The sequence below is a fragment of the Gobio gobio genome, assembly GCF_949357685.1.
Source record: "Gobio gobio genome assembly, chromosome: 10".
NCBI classification, from domain to species: domain Eukaryota; kingdom Metazoa; phylum Chordata; class Actinopteri; order Cypriniformes; family Gobionidae; genus Gobio; species Gobio gobio.
Window position 1 is genome coordinate 46,989,417 of NC_137116.1, and position 19,830 is coordinate 47,009,246.

Below are 19,830 nucleotides of genomic sequence, written 5' to 3' on the forward strand. Positions count from 1 at the left end.
ACACACTGTGAATTACTCTGCGACTCTTCTCTCTCCTTTTATTCCTCCTTCTCTCGCTTTACTGCGCTCCTCGATCTCACTATACCAGATGAAAATGTCAGGAGAGGCAGAATCTCTGTCAAACGGGTAAGAATGGCACACAGCTGGCAGCGTGTTATTGTGTGAATGTGTGTTTATAGCAGTGATTGAAGTGTTCTTAACATGAGAGTGCTTTTACAGGCTGCATAACCAGAAAAACAGGGAAGGTTTGGAAATATTAGAAAGGTATTTGTTTTGGATGCCTTGCTTTCAGAGCTGCTTGTGTTGTAGAATTCATTCCTTTTAAGTGTAGAGCACAGCTTTTTGTGATTGTTGTGGGAGTGTTAGTCTCTTAGCACTGAGCATGTGCGTGTGTGTGTGTGTTTTAGAGTCAGCTTGTTTGTTCCAATCATTCCGGTGATGATCATCAGTAGTCAATTAACCCTCAGGCGGCATCAGCTTTTGAGAATCACTAAGTGTCAGCACAATTAGTTTGTCGAGCGCTATACAGATGGTACACGGAGAGCAGTGGTTCGTTTTGCCTCTGTCGTAGCTTCTGAACAAATCACAGACGACTTTGCTAGGCAGGCTCAGTGTAGCATGCGCAGTTCTTTATTCATTCAAATCATCCTACTCCGATATCACACATCAGCATCAGGGAGGAAATTCACTCTGCTCTGCCTTGCGAGGATGGAAATGCAAAAAGCTGATTGTTACTGACTGTAATTTAGTTCTACTTCAGGAAATATGAGGGTTGATATTTTATTTATTTTTTATAAAAAAATTAAAAAAATTTGCCCAGTAAAATTCATTCTGCAGTGTAAAGACCCTCTTTACATCCCTCTTGGGTATTGTACAGCACCAAAAATAGGTGTCAACAGGGTCAGTGCTGTGGGTTTTTATATATATATAAGTTTGGGATCGGTAAGAAATTTAATGTTTTTAAAAATTAGTCTCTTAAGGCTGCATTTATTTAATTAAAAATACAAGAACACAGTAATATTGTGAAATATTATTACAATTTAAAATGTATTTTCTATGTGAATATTGTAAAATGTATTCCTGTGATCAAAAGATGAATTTTCAGCATCATTACTCCAGTTTTCAGTGTCACATGATCCTTCAGAAATCATTCTAATACAGTTGTGTACAATTTTGTTCAGGATTCTTTGATGAATAGAAAGTTCAAAAGAACAGCATTTATCTGAAATAGAAAGCTTTTGTAACATTATGCACTATCGTTTGGGGTCAGTAAGAATTTTTTATAAAGAAATTTAATAAATGAATACTTATTATTCAGCAAGGATGTATTAAATTGATCAAAAGTGACAGTAAAGACGTTTATAATGTTACACAAGAAGATTCTATTTCAGATAAATGCTATTCTGATGCTGATAAACTTCTATTCATCAAGGAATCCTGTAAAACAAATGTTCACAACTGTTTTCAACATTGATGATAATCATAAATATTAGAATGATTTCGGAAGGATCATGTGACTGAAGACAAATAAATGCAGCCTTGGTGAACTTAAGATTTTTCAAAAATATTAACAAAAACGTACTGGTTTATGGGAATACTCGCCAAGACCGGCATTTTGACATTTTGTGTATTTGACTGTTTAAGCGCAATAAGCAGTGAAAAATAACTAAATTTAGTATTGTGTGGTGATTTTTTTTTTTATGTGGGTACGAGCACAAAATCTGAAGGAATGAGTAAAATTATGCGCTATCCCCCACGGTAAAATTCAAGCCTGTAAAACCAACAATATTCAATATTCAACAGTATTCTTTAATCCAGAGCAAATGAAACGAGTGAGGGGAGGCGGGTTCGTGTTTTAACTCGCTGTCTGAGAGATCATGAGAGAGCGAGACTAGGTATCTTGTATGCGGATTGCGGAAAACTAGATCATGCACAATTAAGTATCCAATGTAGAATTCTTATCTCTAGCAGTGGAGCTAAATGTATAGTGTAGATCCCTTAAAAATCAGATTAGCGCTGTGGCTTTTAAGTTTTTAAGACCACTTGCTTTTGTTAAACATATACCACCTTATTTAAAACTCACAGATTATTTCATGCTGTGAAAGTGTGGATGTTTGACGTTGTTTGAGCAGGAAGCCATGCTCCATTAGCAGCAAGAGTCAACAACAGCATTGAAGTCATCTGCTAGGCGTTAGGAGGTGGAGAGACCCGACAGCCAGACCGATCTCTCCTTCTATAGGTCTAACAGTAGCTCGTGCCATCAGTTGCACTGCTATTGGCCGTGCGGATCACATAAAGAGCGTCTCTGTGTGGGCTGTCGTTTGGAATGCAAGGATGTGCTGCTCATTTAGTCAGACTTATTTATTTGAATTTGATTTGTCTCAGTGGAGAAAGGGCGATGGCATTGTTCTTTTTTTCTTTTCTTTTTTTGTTGTTGTCGCATACTCTCAATTTCCAGTTAATTTGTCCACTTACAGAAATGATTTGTGAATGGCTGTTTTCAGCAGAATGTTTCGGGGTGAAAGAACTATAAGAGTTTGTTGGGTTTCATTAGATTAGGATGGGTGCTATAATCTTAGCAGGCCGAAGTCCGGACCATTACAAATTTCAACTCAATTTAGAAATTAATTTTACATGGTGCTGTAATTTGAAGAATGTGTCCCTTATACAGAGATACAATGGGCTTTGATCTTGATCATCTCTGTAACATTTGCTTTCTCATCATGTGTCTTAAGGAACAGTGGAACTGATCTTGTGCGCTCAGAAACAATGATTGTGTTTGAAGAAATGCTGATTGCTGAGAAATATACGTTTTCCATTAGCGTATCATATAAATAACATCATTACAACATTGTAAATATTTGACCAGTAGCTCTTTTATTCAGGGCTCTTTTAAGCATGAAATTGATTTATTTTTTATATAAAAATTTTCTCTATCTCAGGATAGTTGATTGGAGGGTTTGAGACTGTGTGTGTTGTGTTCTTTTAGTGCCATCACAGTGTAGTAAGTAGTTTACAGCTCAGGTAATTACCATTGTAGAAATGTGCTAGTTGCACTCAGCTATGATTCTGTGATTTGACTAATCATGTGATTTCGACATGGCACATGATGGCAGCCCCCATGAGTTACCAGGCCATGATATGACAGGAGTCTTCGTCTCATGTGCGTCTACATCATTTGAACATATTTAAAAAAATTCATATTGATTGCAACTTATGTAAAACCATGTTTAATGAGGTGTAAATCCCTTTTTTGACGAGGCATAAATGTTCAACTTTATTGCATCAACAATGATTGCTTCTTCTTATAATAACTGATGGTGTGAATGCCAGGAATCTGATCCATTACGTAGAGAGAGTTTTATTAATCTTCCATGAGAAGAAGGAAAAAAAACCTTCTCCTTTGTTTAATTGCAAAAGCCAGAGTGTTTTGTAAGCTGTAAGAGCTGTACGTTCTTGTCCTGTGGATCTCAGCCCTCTTCTTGTCTGTCTGTGTATCAAACTGCAGTTAATTAGCACATGCAATTATTGAAATGTATAAATCATTGATGTTTATATAGATTTATAAGCTTATGTGAGCTTAATGGGGGAAATTAAATGGATGCAAATATGCTTTTAAATATAATAAAGACATTTTTACAGTGTACAGTGCATTGATTTAATCCTTAATGACTGAATGATAGTACAATTTTTAGCCCTTAGTAAACTACTGTTTAATTATTCAGTCTGAAATGATCATGTTGATTGTTGTTACTGTACATTATTTATGGGTAAAATGAGTTTGCAGGTCTGAGTTACAGTAATTTCTATTTAAGAGGCAGACGTTACTGTAGACTACCTGCAATATGTAGACACACACTAGCTATGTTTCCTTCCAATGTTGTGAATTTAACTTATGCACAGAATGGGATTATCGCATTAAGCATTTGCGAATAAAGCACCGTTTCCATCCCATGTGTTCATATGAACAAAATTGTCCTTGGTAATTGGCATAAAATATCTGTAATAATACTGAAAGTAACTGTAATAAGGGAAGCCACTCGTTTTATTTATTTTTTGAACATCATAAGTGTCTTGTGTCTCAAAGCATGCAGAGGAAACGCAATAAACGCTCTTATGTTGTGTTGCGTTCGGAGGCAGAAGCCTGGTGTTTGGGAATGCGATCGAGTTTTGGGTGGTCATCCATTTTGATGACGGACTTTGGCTTAGGTACTTCAGAATGACCAAGCCAACATTTGAGATGCGGTGCAATGAAATTTGTCCACTGGTCAGTCTAGTTATCCAATCACATCCTCTGTTGAGGCAAAGTCACATGAGGTTTATTTTGTTGCGCTTTGAGGGTTTCATTCAGAAAATATGTTTCCGTTGTAGTTTATGCACGTTTTCTTATCAGATAAAAGTTGTATCCACTTCCATTTAAGCGCTTGCATACAATTTTTTTATGTGCATTATTATAAATTATGCACATCTTGGCATTTCCATCCATTATTTTTTATGTGATATCCCAAAATTCGCAAAATATAATGGGTGGATGGAAACATAGCTACTGTTTGAGCACTCAATCAATTTATTTTTTATGCATAAATAGATGATTACACTTTGCTGGCACAGACTTTCTCTATACACTCTTCTCATTGTAAGTCACGTTCCCAGTGTGTTTTCAGCTGACACTACACACACTCACTCACCTGTGCCTCGGTGCGTTTGAAGGTGACATCCGCCTCACTGCTCTTGTGTCTAAATTAAGAGGCTCTGGGGGGATTCTCTGCAGCAGAGGGCCATGACTTCACACTCACACAAAACAGGCTGTATGGGGGCAGTGTGAGATTTTCTGCAGATGCTCAGAAAGACCTGCTGCGTGAGCCTGAGCTTCCTGTCCAAGATGACACCTGATCACTACTTCCTTGAGCCGATTCACAAGCTGTTGTGTTGCCTCAGAGTACAATGGCCCTGTCCCAAATGGCATCCTTTGTGTATACTTAGTCCTAACCAGGAAAATGACTTGTTTTTGTGTGTAATATGCTAACTATAACTTAAAAATCAAAGTTGATTTATTTATTGTTTGTACTTACTTTGATTGCATTCAGACTGAGGCTTGGCAAAGTAGCAATTGTTTAGAAGCTTTTTCTTTCTCTTCCTTTCTGTATCTGTTTTAGGTCGGAGAGGTCTGACCTGTCAGTGGCTCTTCAAGACTGCATGGAAGCACTGGATCTGTTCCTGCGAAATGAATTCGATGAGGCTCTGACCAGACTTAGGAGCAGGTAAAACCACCTGTGTGTTTCATAATTTTTGTGCGATCTGTAATGATTATGGAGGTGGGAGAGGTTCTGGGTTTGGATCATTCATCTGTTTTTAGCAGAACACAGTAAGGCTCTATTATTTCTTTTAGGTGCTTCTTGTGTGTATGGGTGTGAGGCAGAGAAACCTTGGATTGTACGGTTTCATAATCAGTTTGAATCACTGTTCATAATCCCTTTTGAATCTTATGAAGTGTTTAACCTGTTTTGTATTTTATGGTTTTATGCATTAAGTACGCAAATGCATCTAATAATTGACATTGAGTTGTTCCTGTACATCGTTTTGCGAGACAAGTCTTTATCCAGTCAATCATTGGGTGTTTCTCAGGTAAATCTCACATAACCCAGAACCTACTGAATCAGTTCAGCTCTCTTGAGATTCACCTCAAGGTTTTCTTCTCATCACTCCACACCCTGTTTACATGAGTATGCTGTGTCTTACAGCATCTCGCATTTCTGCCCTCTTCACTACTCACAGCTGTGGATGGGTGTGTGTGCTTTTGTGTATTATAAACTGCATAATTATTCAGTCCATTTTGAAATCTTTGGCATCTTTCCATCTTTGTCCCCTGGGTCCCTCCACTTTTGTTGGGTTGCATCCAGGGTCCAAAGCCACACCTGGCAATGATGGTTTTTTTTGTTTATTTTTACTCTCACGAGTGTTCATTTTGGGCCCTGCTGGTAAAAAGTTCTGTTTACATTTTTAGGTCAGGTCAGATATTAGTTTGGTACATTCATGTGTATAATTCAAACTTGCATAATACAACCCCAAATTCAGATAACCACGGGACATTTTGTAAAGTGCGATAAAATCAAGAATCTGTGATTTTGTTCATTCTCTTTCAACTTTAGAAAATATTTCCAACATATTCACTGAACAACTTAATTGTCTTTTGTAAATATAAACAAATTAAACACTCCACAAAAGTTGGGACAGAGGCAAAATAAAAGTAAAAAGCTTATGGAATAGCCAAGGGGTAATAGGTGAGGGTATCGTGAGTGAGTGTAAAAGGAACATCTCAGTCTTTGCAAGCAAAGATGGGTCATGGCTCATCACATCTTTCACCATCTACCATTATATAAAATTGTGAAAAGATTCAGGGAATACTCAGTACATGTAGGGCAAGGCATGAAACCTCTGTTACCGTCATGCTACTCATTTAAATATAGCCACATGGGCTCGGGAGTACTTTGGAAAACCATTCTCACTTAACACACTCTGCTGCTGCATCAAGAAATGCCACTTGAATCTCTGTCACGCAAGCTATACAGTTCAATGCAGAGATAGCGCTGAGTTCTCTGTGCCCGAGCTCATCTCAGATGATCCAAAACACAGTGGAAATGTGTGCTGTGGTCAGATGAGTCCAGAGTACAGCTTGTTTTTGGGAAAAACTGACTTCGAGTTCACAGTCCCAAAGACGAAAAGGACCATCCAGACTTTCATCAGTGATCGGTGCAAAAGCAAACATCTGTCTTGGTATGGGGGGTGCATCAACGCAAACGGCATGTGTCACTTGCATATGTGTGGAGCTGTATATTGGGATTGTACATAGACATATACTGCAAGATGACATCTTTCCTGAGAAGCAAGACCATGCCAGGCCTCATTTCAGCACATGCTAAAACAGAGTGATTTCTAGACACTATAGTGTGGATGTGCTTGACCGAAAAGGATAATCAGACAACGACGACCATTGACTGTTGAGCAGCTGTTAAACTCTTATGTGTATCAGGCGATATTGGGTATCCTCAATTCCCAAATATGTGACACAGTTGTAAACATGCCTCCGTCACAACTTTTTGGAGTGTGTAGCAGCCATCAAAATTGAAAAAAATTTTTTTTTACTTTTGTCAGTTAAAATAAAGTTGAAAGAGAATTAACCAATAACAGATTTTTTATTTTATTGCATTTTACAAAATGTCCCAACTTTTCTGGATTTGGAGCTGTACATAAACATAGAAACGCTGATTAGCAAGGCGTTGATTTGAACAATCGGAGGATCTCACTAAACCTTCTGCTGCTCACTGTTTAAACTTGCAAATAGTGAAGTCACAGTTTTGAGATTTACTTAATAGGTTTGTTTTAGTCGCGTCCCACCCCATTCCAGCCGGCAGGGCAGGGCCTCTGCGTGCACAGTGATAATGAAAGGTACATGTGTAAGAGGGAAAGTAAGTTACAAACAAATTTTTGACTCAAAAGCAAAACTATCAGAGTCCATGTCTGTACAGGTTCAAAGTTGGAAAACAACTCTCCTGAGAGTATTAGAGATAATCGTTCTGTCTACGTTCCACAGTGGACTATTCCTTTAACAGGATTTGTATCTAGCTCTCCAACCACCATCAAATTTCTCCATTCTGACTCGGTGCAGTGTTTTGCAGGACATCTGATTTGACTTTGAAAGGATAATAACGATTACACGATATATAAATGTATTGTTTGGTTAGAAAATGTTAAATATGCTACAATCCTGTACTCGTCACATCAGCATTATTACAATTCCATTTCTGTAAAGAAAAGAGTGGTAAACCTGTTTATCCAGACATCTCTCTCTACTTAGGAATGTTGGACCAGTAGTGTCACATTCTATCCTGTTCCTGAAGCGAACTGAAAATGCACTGTAGAAAGTCACTAAATTTGAATTGTTTAATTGCTGCCTAGAATTTAGCTAAATCAAAAGTTGCAACGTGCATAAAAAGGAATGTTAATTAATGCACTAGTTTGATTTTTTTTTTGTTGATAAAATACAGAAATTATGAGTCATATAAACACATTTTTAGCTAGTATTTCTCTGGTGGGTTTTCATATTGTCATTTAGAATTATTTTGTACACAAGGATACACAAACATTCCCCCATTTCCATGTCTCATTCCTGTTATTGATGATGTTATTGAGTGTTTCGGTGGTGAATTTTGTTTTACCGCCACTTAGTCACACCACCCTTTCCATTGTTCTATATATAGATCTAATGCAGCGTCTTCCTTTGTGTTCTTTGAAAGGAATAAAGAAAGCATGTACCACGCGCTTACATATGCCACTATACTGGAAATGCAGGCCATGATGACCTTCGAACCGGAGGACATTTTGACAGCAGGAAACACGATGAAAGAGGCACAGGCTGTTTGTCAACGGTGCGTTATCCTGTTTTAACAATCTCTCTCGATCTCTCTCTCTCTCTCTCTCTCTCTCTCTATATATATATATATATATATATATATATATATATATATATATATATAATGCGTGTATGTTTATGTGTCTGTCTGTCCATCATGTATAAATAAAAATGTCCATTTCAGGGCCCAGATGCTACTATTAGCATCTATAATCTATACACTATTTTCAGGTTCCTCTCTCTTATGTCACATTTGTATTGGTGACGTAATCCCAGAATGCTGCAGGTCTAGGGCTATCACCACATCCCAGATGGCAGAGGAATTTCAGAGATCCACGACACACTGTTAGAGGGGTGTGACAATCTGGTGAATGCTTGTGTTTCCAGGCAACTCATACACCCTCTGTGACTCTGCCACGTCACCCAGGCCCTGTGTCACTGATCAGCTGATCACACACAAACTCATTGCTGCTCTTCAGATTTTCACACGTCAATTGCACTGCCTGGTCCAAATAATAGCCGCCACGTATGCGGGATAGTTAACCAGTTTTGTCACAATACATGCTATTTATACCTCGCTACGTTGATCTTAACTGGTCTAATAATATAGATCAGGTATTTAAAGTACTATTGCTACATGAAACCTAATGTCAGTGTTATTCATTCACATGAAGTGCAAGAAAGAAGGGAATTGGGATCAGGTCACAGACCTGATTTAAACCTACATTTCCCACATTAGCATCACAGACCAACATGTTTGGAGCTCATGTGCTAATTGCTAGGCCACAGCTCTGACACATTAGACCCATTTTATCACCTCCTTCACATTTGACTAGATCTTATCACAAGATTAAGAGCCATATAACAGGTTTCAGCATGCTATTGTTCCACAAAATCTGATCTCTGTTCACTACTTTAAAATCAGCAGTTTAAAGAGCATCAACAAACCAGTGTTTCTGTCTTTCCTTTCCAGATGAAAATACATTTTTAGGTGCAAATATTAGAAAACGTACTCCCAGCATAAGCATATTGCCCAGTATGCTTACACACACAAGGAATTTGTTTTAGTGAAACGTACAGTACACACAGGGGGGGGAAAGAATAAAAAAACAAGACCGATAATAAAATAAGTGAATAAAAAAGATGTATATACTGTCTAAAGTTTGGAACAATTATGATTTTTCTTTGCAGGAGAACTTAACTTAACTATTCATGATGTAAATGTCCTCTGGGAAGAAACTTGTTTTTAGTGCCTGACCATTCTGGTGCTCAGTGGACTTTGTAGGGTAATTCATCTGATTCTGAATGTCTTTCTTTTTCTTTTTTGTAAGCTTAATAGAAGCCAAACTGACTCAGAATAATTCCTGTTTGTCCCTCCAAGGGGAGTCTGTTTGCTCAGACAGAAACCAGACAGAAATTGTGTCCTTAGATCCTTAGAGCCAATCCAACTCTCTATTTATATGGCCTGAGGGATAGTATGAATCAAGCCGTGCTTTGACAATTGGGTCGAGTGCAAGTTTGTCTGCTGCAGTGGGACGAACTTTCACACACAAGTACTGTAACCGAGAACTCAAGGCTGACCTCAGCCGACTATGCCAGCCGTAACCACTACTACTGATGGGTCATTGTGTTGTTTTTGAACAGGACTGATAAGGATGTGTTTGTCATTACAGATACCGTAAAAAGTCTTCCTTCAACAGCAAAAATTTCACAGAAGGTGGGTGACTGCATAAATATATCACTAAATCATTAATTGGCAATAAGGATGCATTAGTAAAGAAATAAATCACACTAATATTTTAGGCTCTTTAAGAGATGTTTACTTGCTGCCAATATAATACACTTTATGCAATCACTTCCTCAAACCATGGTGACCATATCATGTGGCTGTTTTTTGAAAAGGCCATGTGACATACTTCCACCAGATGGTCTGAAAGCATAATTTCGTTTGTGTCCTTCCCAGAGGAGCTCCACGCTGAAGTGTGCTATGCCGAATGCCTCCTCCAGAGGGCAGCGCTCACTTTCCTGCAGGTTAGTCACAGTGGTTGATTACATTTTACTGCTGATGTTAAATCTAATTCACCCTGTAGTTATGTGAGTGAAACATAATATTGTGCATAAAGTTTACTGTTTTTTTCAGGATGAAAATATGATCAGCTTCATAAAGGGAGGAATGAAAGTGAGAAACAGCTATCAAATATACAAGTAAGACCTGCAGCAGTGCTTTTTTTTTTTGTTAACCAAAACTAAAAAAAAAATTAAGTGAAGAAATAAAATAAGTGTTAGAGGAAAAACTTTAATGTTTAAGTACTAAAATAAATTAAAGCTAAATATAAATATAAAAAACTACTGCTAATAAAAATGAAAAAAGCACATAACAAAAATAACTAAAACTTAAACTAAAAATGAACTGAAAATATAAAAATGAAAGCACATTCAAAATATTAATAAATACTATAATGTTGTATAAATAATACTAAAATAACATTGACCTGTGAAATAACACTTATTCATCTTTCCCTCTCATTTAATATATATGAGCTTTTATTGCAGGTGAATTATTAAACTTTTAATTCATATTATTATTGTTAATTTATTTTAATTCTTTTTTAATACATATTATTATATAATGGTGTATTATTTTTTTAAATAATAAAAACAATTCACAATAATAATAAAAGAGTTTCAAGTTTTCATGTTTAGGCCTACAATGTAATTTGCTTAAATATCTTAATCTGAAGAACTGGCTTTGTGTGTGTTTTCACGTATATATGCTAACATAAGTATATTTCTATGTCTATTTCTATGTGTTTATTTAAATTACGTTTCATTGCAAGGGAGCTACATACAATCCTGAAGTCCTCAGGCTATGTTCAAGGTGACAATCATGGTCATTTTGAGGGAGGCGTTAAGCTTGGGGTCGGGGCCTTTAACCTGGTGAGTGTGTTGTCATATGTTTTCTTGTACCTTGCCATTAAAAGGCATCCTATTGTTCCCTCTTAAATCAAACCATGACCGTTTATGAAACCTAGCATTGAGGTTATTGAGGACAAGGCTGTTTTCTCAACCCCTCACCTGTTTCTCCCAGATGCTGTCGTTGTTGCCAACACGGACTCTCAGGTTGTTGGAATTTGTGGGCTTCTCTGGTAACAAAGTGAGTATTGTGTAGTACTAAGCTTAGTTTGGCTCCGCTCTCGTTTGGCGTGTACAAATGAAATTTTATCTGAGCTTATATTTTTCTTTCTGACTGTCTTAGCAATAAAGTGTGTCAAGGTGTTTTTATACACTATAAAAAGTGGTAACCTGCAATTGTAACATTAAAGATTTAACCCATTAAGACTAGTTTTGTTGGTATAAATTGATGTATTTAGGTTGAGTCAGTGATTATAATAAATATGTTGAAATGTAGTGATGGACAGAAATGTGTATGATATCCTGTTTGAAATGTCTTTATTCTACAAACCACACTGTGTGTGTGTTATAGGAGTTTGGTCTTCAGCAGCTCCTGGAGGGCTCCGCTGAGCACACGTTTAGGTCTTTCCTGTGTAACATGTTGTTGCTTTGCTACCACACCTTCATGAGCTTCATTTTGGGTAAGAGAAAATTGCTTCTGAATCACATATTCAAATCATATGTAGCATATCAGAAGTAACAGTTATTCTGTGTCACCTTGTGTGTGTGTGTGCATGTGTGTGTCCTTTAGGCACTGGAGAGGGAGATGTGGAAGATGCAGAAAAACTGCTGCAACCTTATCTAAAAAAGTATCCGAAGGTACTTACTTGACTTGGAGATTTTCAAGTGAATAAGCCAAACGCACTAAAAAGAACAGAACAAAAACATGAACAGCTTTTGCAACTAGTGCACACTGCAGCTGAATCACATTCATTTTAATTATGTTATATGATGAGCATCTACACAGCCACTATTATGAAATAATAGAGTATGAACTTCTGTGTTTTGTCAGGGATCCATTTTCCTTTTCTTCGCTGGTCGAATAGAGGTAATTAAAGGAAATCTGGATGCTGTAAGTGATTGTTACTCTTATGCAATGCATAAAAAGCTTTAGATTGTTATTTTATTTATTTTGCCTGTTTAAATGTGTTCATATGCATGTTCTTGTCTTGCAGGCTATCAAGCGTTTCGAGGAGTGCTGTGAAGCTCAGCAGCACTGGAAGCAGTTCCATCACATGTGTTATTGGGAACTGATGTGGTGTTTCACTTATAAGAGGCACTGGAAGATGGCCTACTTCTACGCAGACCTGCTCAGCAAAGAGAACACCTGGTCTAAGGTGAATCCCTAAAATATACAGTTGACTGGTGCACTGAACAGATACTTGATCTGTGTGCCATTCAAAACTTGAATGGATAATCCCTTTTTAATTGTAATACATTTGAATTAGAAAACATGATGTAGAATTTAAATACGAATGAAAGCGAGAGAATGAATTTCAAATACACATATATCAAACATTTTATTTAATAAAATTGAAGATTTTGCTCTGAGTTTAAAAGCTCTGCTGATATAACATGAATGGTAGCTGAGGGCAATTAATCTCCCGTCGAGATGATAGTGTTTACTGTGCAGTTTGGAACTCATTGCTCTTTTTTTTTTTCTTCTCACACACACTTTTTTTCAGGCCACATATGCGTATATGAAAGGTGCTTACCTCAGCATGCTGAGTCGTGAGGAATGCCAGCCGTTCGGGGAGAATGAGGTGGCTTTGTTTAGGTAATGGCAAGGGAATGGTGTGTGTGAGCCTGTACGTATATGTTTGTATCTGTGCACTTTTGTTCATAAGAGCATGTAATCACATGATAAAATATAAATCTATAAATCAGATAACATGACTATAAGATCAGAAAAAGCTATACAGCCTGTACTGTGACATCATTCAGTTCAAGCAAGCATTGCAAATGACCTTATTTTTGATCTCATATTTCAATTGAACCTCTCATGTAGCCCATCCACTATAAATAGACATAGATGTATGCAGCTTCCTGTATTATACAAACTGTGATCTGTTTTGCACTTTTCAGGCAAGTCCCCAGTCTGAAGCAGAAAATAGCTGGAAAGTCATTGCCCACTGAGAAGTTTGCCATCAGAAAAGCTCGACGCTATAATACGGATAACGCCATTCCTCTTCCTGCACCTCCATTGGTCAGTGTTCAGTATTATACAGATTCTATTGTCTGTATTTATTTGATACTGTCTGAAAGTGTCTTATTTACATAGTTCACACAGGATGTGTTCTTGCATCTTTAATCATTGTGTTGTGTCTCACTGTGTAAAGCAGTGGTTCGGGGCCCACTAGTTGCCTTAAATATGACTTAAAATGAATTAGCTGCAGGCATTTTTGCAGAAGAACATTGTTTTGGTTCTACATGACAGTGCGGCTGTATATGGTTATACTACTGCTCATAAAACCTTCACTACTAGGCTTAAGAGATATAACCAGTTTAGGGGGGGGGGGGGTTTAAACGGGTGAATCACTGTAGGTTTGAGATTTAGCGTGCTCCATTTCAACCTTTCTCGCTTTCTCACTCGTTATGACAAATAACCAATACCACTCCCAAACTTTCCTCTATTTACTTGCATGGGCGAGTGATGTATGTACGCAATTTCCTGCGAAAACCATCCACCTAGGTCTAAAATATAAACACTTTTAATAGGCTAACCATAGTGAATCAAGGTTAAGATAAAAACACGTTTTGGATTGATTGATGTATTGACTCATTATTTAAAATGTTAATTTTAGAGAATACCTTTAAAATAAGATAAAACAAGCATGAAAATAAGCTAAAACGTCCTCTTCAAATGACGTCTTCAACCTCTTCAAATGTTGTTGACAATGGGGAGCATTGAAGTCAAAAAGGTTGAGATCACCATTCAGATGTGTTGAGTCTGATCGTGTACATTGGCAACGGTGTACTGCATCTATAAACATGCTTCCTGTTCTACTCCATTGTGTTCCGTTTTGCTATTTTTAAATGCAAGATGTCCTGTGTGAACGGCCCTTTAATTAACAGAATAAGGAATTAGACCATCCTGACTTGTGTAATCCCACTGTAACATAAACAAAGGGAAGCATCTGCAGTCTTAGATTCTCACTCATTGTGTGGATATGTTTACACAACAGGAGATGATGTATATCTGGAACGGCTACACTGTGATTGGGAAGCACAAGGACCTGACAGAGGGCATGCTGAAGACCCTGGATGAGGCTCAGCAGATGCTCGAGCAATATCCAAGTAAAAACACCTCAGTGCAGTACAATACTGCTTATGCTGTTGTCCACTTCAATAATAAAACAATAATAAATAATACTTCACCCATACAAATGTAATTATGTATTCCCTCATTTCATTCCAAATCATATTTTTGAGCAGGGACAGTTGAAAAATAAAACATTTAATTCGCAGCCCTTGCCATGAAACCACAATTCATAATGACCATGTGCATCAAAAATTAACTGTGTGTTCCACTGGGGAAAAAACACAGATCAACACAGACACAGTCTATGTATTATTTAACTGTTTTTCTCTAACAAAAATGTCTCTGTGTCTTTGCCCTCAGGGACTGAGTTCACCACAGATGATCAGTGTGTGGTTAGTCTGCTTAGGGGGCTCTGTCTCAAACACTTGGGTTTCAAGGAGGAAGCTGAACATTACTTCACCCTCATCCTCTGCAAGTCAGTCTTGCTCTTTTGCTTCACGACAAATCACATTAATATGAAGAGAAGTGTTTGTGGTTTCCTTTGTGAAGACTTAAGTAGACATGGCCTATTTTCTGGTACTGACTCTATAGACTTGTTTTAACCATCCAGTAATATCAAGCTGGAAGAGTCTGACTGGTAAAATGTGTTTCCAGAGCACAGAATAAACACAGAATATGAAATGTGTTATGTTTTAAAGTGCCCCTATGATGCTATTTTAAACATCCCTAATTTTGTTTTGGAGGTCTCCTCCTACAGTAGGGTTACAATGTAAATTTTAATTATTATTTTTTTTACCTTGGATGCATGTAAACTTTACATCCAAAAAAAAATCTTAATATACATTGCAGCATCACCTCTTTTCTCACTGTGTCTGACCATTTGATAAAGGATTTTAAGCCCCATCTAAACCCCTCCTTTCCAAGACCTTACTCTGCACTGATTGGTCAGATGGCTCATTTCAGAAACCAAACACCCATTACCGTATTTGAATTTCAGTACTGGAGGCTTCCTCAGAACTTGTATACATGAACCGTATTAATGGCGTCACCGGTTTTACCGTATCAATTCCAGCGCGAGTCATCATCCTTTGGAAGTGGATGCAAAGCTGATTCGCAGCGTAGAAAACAGCGTCTTCTCGACATGTCGACAACACAAAATGTTGCTTGCTTCTCCACTACAACTACAGTGTTTGATGGTGGGCCAAGGTACTAAGTAGATGTTGTTCACGGACAGCCAATGAGGAGCATAGACTGGAATTATGCAAATTTGTCAAAAACCTATGTAGATATGTTACGCAGTGAGAATGGAATTGCTGACAACTCGTTTTGGGAGTTCAGAATTGATTCTTTGTTTTAGGAGACAATAAATGTATTTGCTGTACACTTTGCAGACCTTTTAGATTCAAAAACAGCTATATTACACACTACATGAAAGGGAATAAGTGAAAAGCATAATAGGGGCACTTTAGTCTCCAGAAGGCCACGGATAATAGAGAAAATGCTTAAAGATTTGTAAAAAATTTGGCTTGAATCACAGTAAATGCTCTCTTGCATTGTAAATGCTCTCTGCTTATGTTTTGTACAGTGAGAGTCAGATTAAATATGACCACTACCTGGTGCCCAATGCTCTTCTGGAACATGGTTTACTGTGTTTGGAGGAGGGCAGAACAGAGGAGGCCATCAAACTTCTGGAGACAGCCAAGTAAGTTCAGCCCTGACAGTGACTGTTTTATAGACTACCTCTTAAATAACAATGTACACAACATGTGGATGGATGGAGGGGTATTTCCACTGATTTGCCACTTAATAAATATAAAATGCTAAAATTAGTATGTGTGTGTATTACCGTCTGAAAGATTGATTCATGGCTTTGTTTAATATGGAAAATATACCAACAAATAATGTTTATACCTTTTGACCTTGCTATTATAATATTTAATAATATTGTATTTTATAATTTTTAGTGTTAATAATAATTAAAATGTATTTAATTTAAGACACTCCTATATAGTGTTGGAAAGTAGAAATTATGCAATTAAATTAAATTATTTACAAATAGTATAATGTAGCTCATTGGTACATTGCTGTGAATGTTGCCGTGTGAAATAAAACCCTCAAATTAAAATCTCAGAGGAAAATATTTTTTAATAACCCAGTCAAAAATGTAAAGTAAAGTAAAATAATAATCAAGCAAAATTGTATATCAATAGATATACACTCCTGGACAAAAAAAGGGCCATGCCAAAAATGGCAAAATATTTAGTGGTCTTTTATTGAAATTACCAAGAATTGCACAAATACTTTAGATAAAGTAACAGACAGCTTTTTACAAGAGTCATTGCTGTTCCACTCGATGCTAATGGCTTCAAACAGTTCATGAGTAGTTGAAAAATGTCTCCCATTTCGTTTGAGTTTAATGTAAGACCAAATATCCACTATAGGGTTCAAATCTGGACTCTGACCAGGCCAAAACATGAGCCGGATGGACTTGTTCTCAAGCCACTTCTTGGTTGTCTTTGCAATTTGGCTAGGAGCATTGTCTTGTTGAAAAACAACATCTGATCATTCCTCTTTAGAAAACAACTTTTCAATTGTGGGAAGCAAGCTATTCTGCAATATTCTCCAGTAGTCCAAAGCATTAAATGACTTTTCACAGTGAAGTAGCTCACCAATACCAGCCGCTAAAAAGGCTCCCCACACAATAACACCTCTTCCTCCATGCTTCACTGTGGTAGAGATGCATTTATTATTATATTTCTCAAAGACAACGCTCTGGAGCATCACTATGCAACTCGTGTTTCATTGCGATTCATCACTTCACACACCTCCCATATTTTGCCAAAAATGCATTTGCTTAGATTTAGCTAATTTTCTGACAAATTGTGATTCAAAAGTCACATATTCCACCATGAAACACTCAGTCATTGCCTTATAAGTATTGAACACTATTAACAACGATTTCTTTGCCAGGCAAAATTACAAGAACTATTCCATGGAATCACGGACACACTTCCGGATCCAGGCAGCACTACATAAGGCACGAGGCACAGCCGTGAATGGAGACCAATGCTCACCCTCCAGCCCTTAACGCTTGAGGTCACCGCAGGGGTCAGAGAAAGCCAAGATCAGGCTTGATGTGGGTTGCCATATGCCAAGAGGAGAACTAAAGGGGCACATGACCAATCAGAGTTTATACTTCCTTTATTGATGCCCACATAGATTATACGGTACATGGACTACAGCTGCATGAATATGTTTTGTGAGGCAGTGCAGTTCAGTCAAGACACAGAAATAACATCATGCTAGTATTTTAAATGTACCATTAGTAATAATAATGATAATATTAATATAATACAAGTTATGCCAGTCCAATAGTATTACACTGGTACATTGGGAACTCAAGTAAGGCCATCTGTCGATTATTTTTGCTGCTTTCAGAACCCTTGTCGGTAATTCTCTTCACTATTGGTCACCCTGTGACATCAATAGCCTAGACATGGCTGTGCCTTACGGCTGACCGCTTTATTTGGATTTAAAGCACGTGCACAAATATTAGGTTACTTTTAATCTTTGGAGTTTAAATAGGTTATAAAATAAACCTATTGTCCAGAGGTAATTTGATGAACTTAAGGTTCGATATCATGTTACTCTTTGGTTAGAGTACTGTGGCCTTGTCAAATCTCACGGATTCCTGTCTGAAGCTTAATTGTTAGCATATAGCATTATCATTGGCTTTCTGTGTACATAATTAGTCCGTTTTAGCAATGTGTTTAAAAAAGAGAAAACAAACATCTTTCCAACAGCAGAAAATGACTATTAGAATGTAACCTGGAAGTTTTGTGGGTTTAGTTAGCTATTTCTTTTTTTTTAGTATTTATTCACTATGATGGCGCCTTTCAAAATGTCCCGTTTTAAGTGGGCAGCTGAATGTGTCTTTTAGAAAGGCAGTCTCCTTCATGTGGACTTGGTCCAGATCGTACTTGAGCTCAAACAAACAAGGCTTTTAGATACATGCAAGACAGGCTGGCATGCCAGCTCCAGCCAACGTGAGGGATGCATTGACAACCACTACAGCCTTACACTACGAAGAGAAAGAAAATTTGGGCTGGTTCAGGACAGAGGATTGTACTTTGTTCATGTTTGTACTGTGTTGTATGAATGCTCTTTCATGGAGCTTTTCCCCATAGTGTGGAGTCTAATCAACGAAACACAGCTTGCATTGTTGTCCAATACAGCAAGGATTGTGTTTTATATTGATTTATCCCTGATTAGATTTAAATAGTGCCTGTTTTATGAGATCCAGTTCTACCAAAGTCAAATAATATACATTAAGCAAACACAATCATCAGCTCATGTTGCTCAGAAATGTCACAGACTACTTGAGTGTGGCAAATGATATGTATGGGTTTTTCATTGCTATGTCTTTTGTTTCTCCCTCATTGAAAACTCTTAGTGATTTAGATTGATTTTACAGGCTTTGGGCTATAGAGGTCAGCAAATCCTGTATGTGGTGCATGGCTACTGTGTAAACCCATTCCTGTAAATACTGAACTTACATTTTTATTTTAAAATTAAATTATATAGCATTCCAAAAAAAAAACATCTCTTTTGTTTTCCTTCTTTAAACTGGAGACTTGCCTTCTGAAAGAGATGGACTTGATATATGGCAAAATGAGACTCGGTCACTTTCATTGTATGGGAAAAAAATACAAATACTATGCAAGCGTTTATATAGCCTACATATTACTAAAATATTGTTGGATTGTTAAAGGGATAGTTCACTCAAAAATGAAATGATCATTTGCATAATTTACTTATGTTGAATATGCTGTTTAATTTATCTTTTTTTTTGGTGGAGCACAAAAGGAGATGTGCAGAATATTAGGTAGTCAGGACTGACAGTCTTTATAATCACTATCAGTGTTGGGGGTAATGCATTACAAGTAAGTCATGTAATCAGATTACTTTTTGCCAACTAACCAGTAAAGTAACATAACATTTAAATTTACAACATATCTTTTTCAAATAAGTAACAAGTTATTTCATTTTCCCATGTATTGACTGACACCTCTCCTGTCCCCCATGTTAAGAGAAATTCGGAGTAAGTGCAGAGGCGTTGTGTGCGCTGTGTAAACATGATGGTTATTTCAGTTCTAGACTAAATGTGAGCATGCAGTATACTTATCTCACTTACACAAAAACAGAT

The 19,830-nt window shown here is 37.2% G+C and overlaps 1 protein-coding gene across 3 annotated transcripts in view; it reads left to right on the top strand.

Moving 5' to 3' along the window:
- ttc39a (tetratricopeptide repeat domain 39A) overlaps positions 1-19,215 on the top strand; it is a 25,559-nt gene extending 6,344 nt beyond the window's left edge. Inside the window, exons 1-18 of one of the 3 annotated variants that reach the window (XM_079827599.1) lie at positions 1-126; positions 5,157-5,261; positions 8,295-8,426; positions 10,084-10,127; positions 10,374-10,441; positions 10,551-10,615; positions 11,248-11,347; positions 11,499-11,564; positions 11,895-12,003; positions 12,114-12,181; positions 12,375-12,434; positions 12,538-12,699; positions 13,048-13,139; positions 13,448-13,568; positions 14,548-14,659; positions 14,985-15,099; positions 16,210-16,326; positions 17,595-19,215. The exon at positions 1-126 is cut by the window's left edge and continues 219 nt beyond it. In XM_079827599.1, coding sequence (XP_079683725.1) covers positions 89-126; positions 5,157-5,261; positions 8,295-8,426; positions 10,084-10,127; positions 10,374-10,441; positions 10,551-10,615; positions 11,248-11,347; positions 11,499-11,564; positions 11,895-12,003; positions 12,114-12,181; positions 12,375-12,434; positions 12,538-12,699; positions 13,048-13,139; positions 13,448-13,568; positions 14,548-14,659; positions 14,985-15,099; positions 16,210-16,326; positions 17,595-17,712 — 1,692 coding nt within the window. In that variant the 5' untranslated portion in view covers positions 1-88 and the 3' untranslated portion in view covers positions 17,713-19,215. The remainder of the gene's footprint in view (positions 127-5,156; positions 5,262-8,294; positions 8,427-10,083; positions 10,128-10,373; positions 10,442-10,550; positions 10,616-11,247; positions 11,348-11,498; positions 11,565-11,894; positions 12,004-12,113; positions 12,182-12,374; positions 12,435-12,537; positions 12,700-13,047; positions 13,140-13,447; positions 13,569-14,547; positions 14,660-14,984; positions 15,100-16,209; positions 16,327-17,594) is intronic. The other 2 variants (XM_079827598.1, XM_079827600.1) reach the window with 2 other exon arrangements.
- The last annotated feature ends 615 nt before the right edge of the window (positions 19,216-19,830 follow it).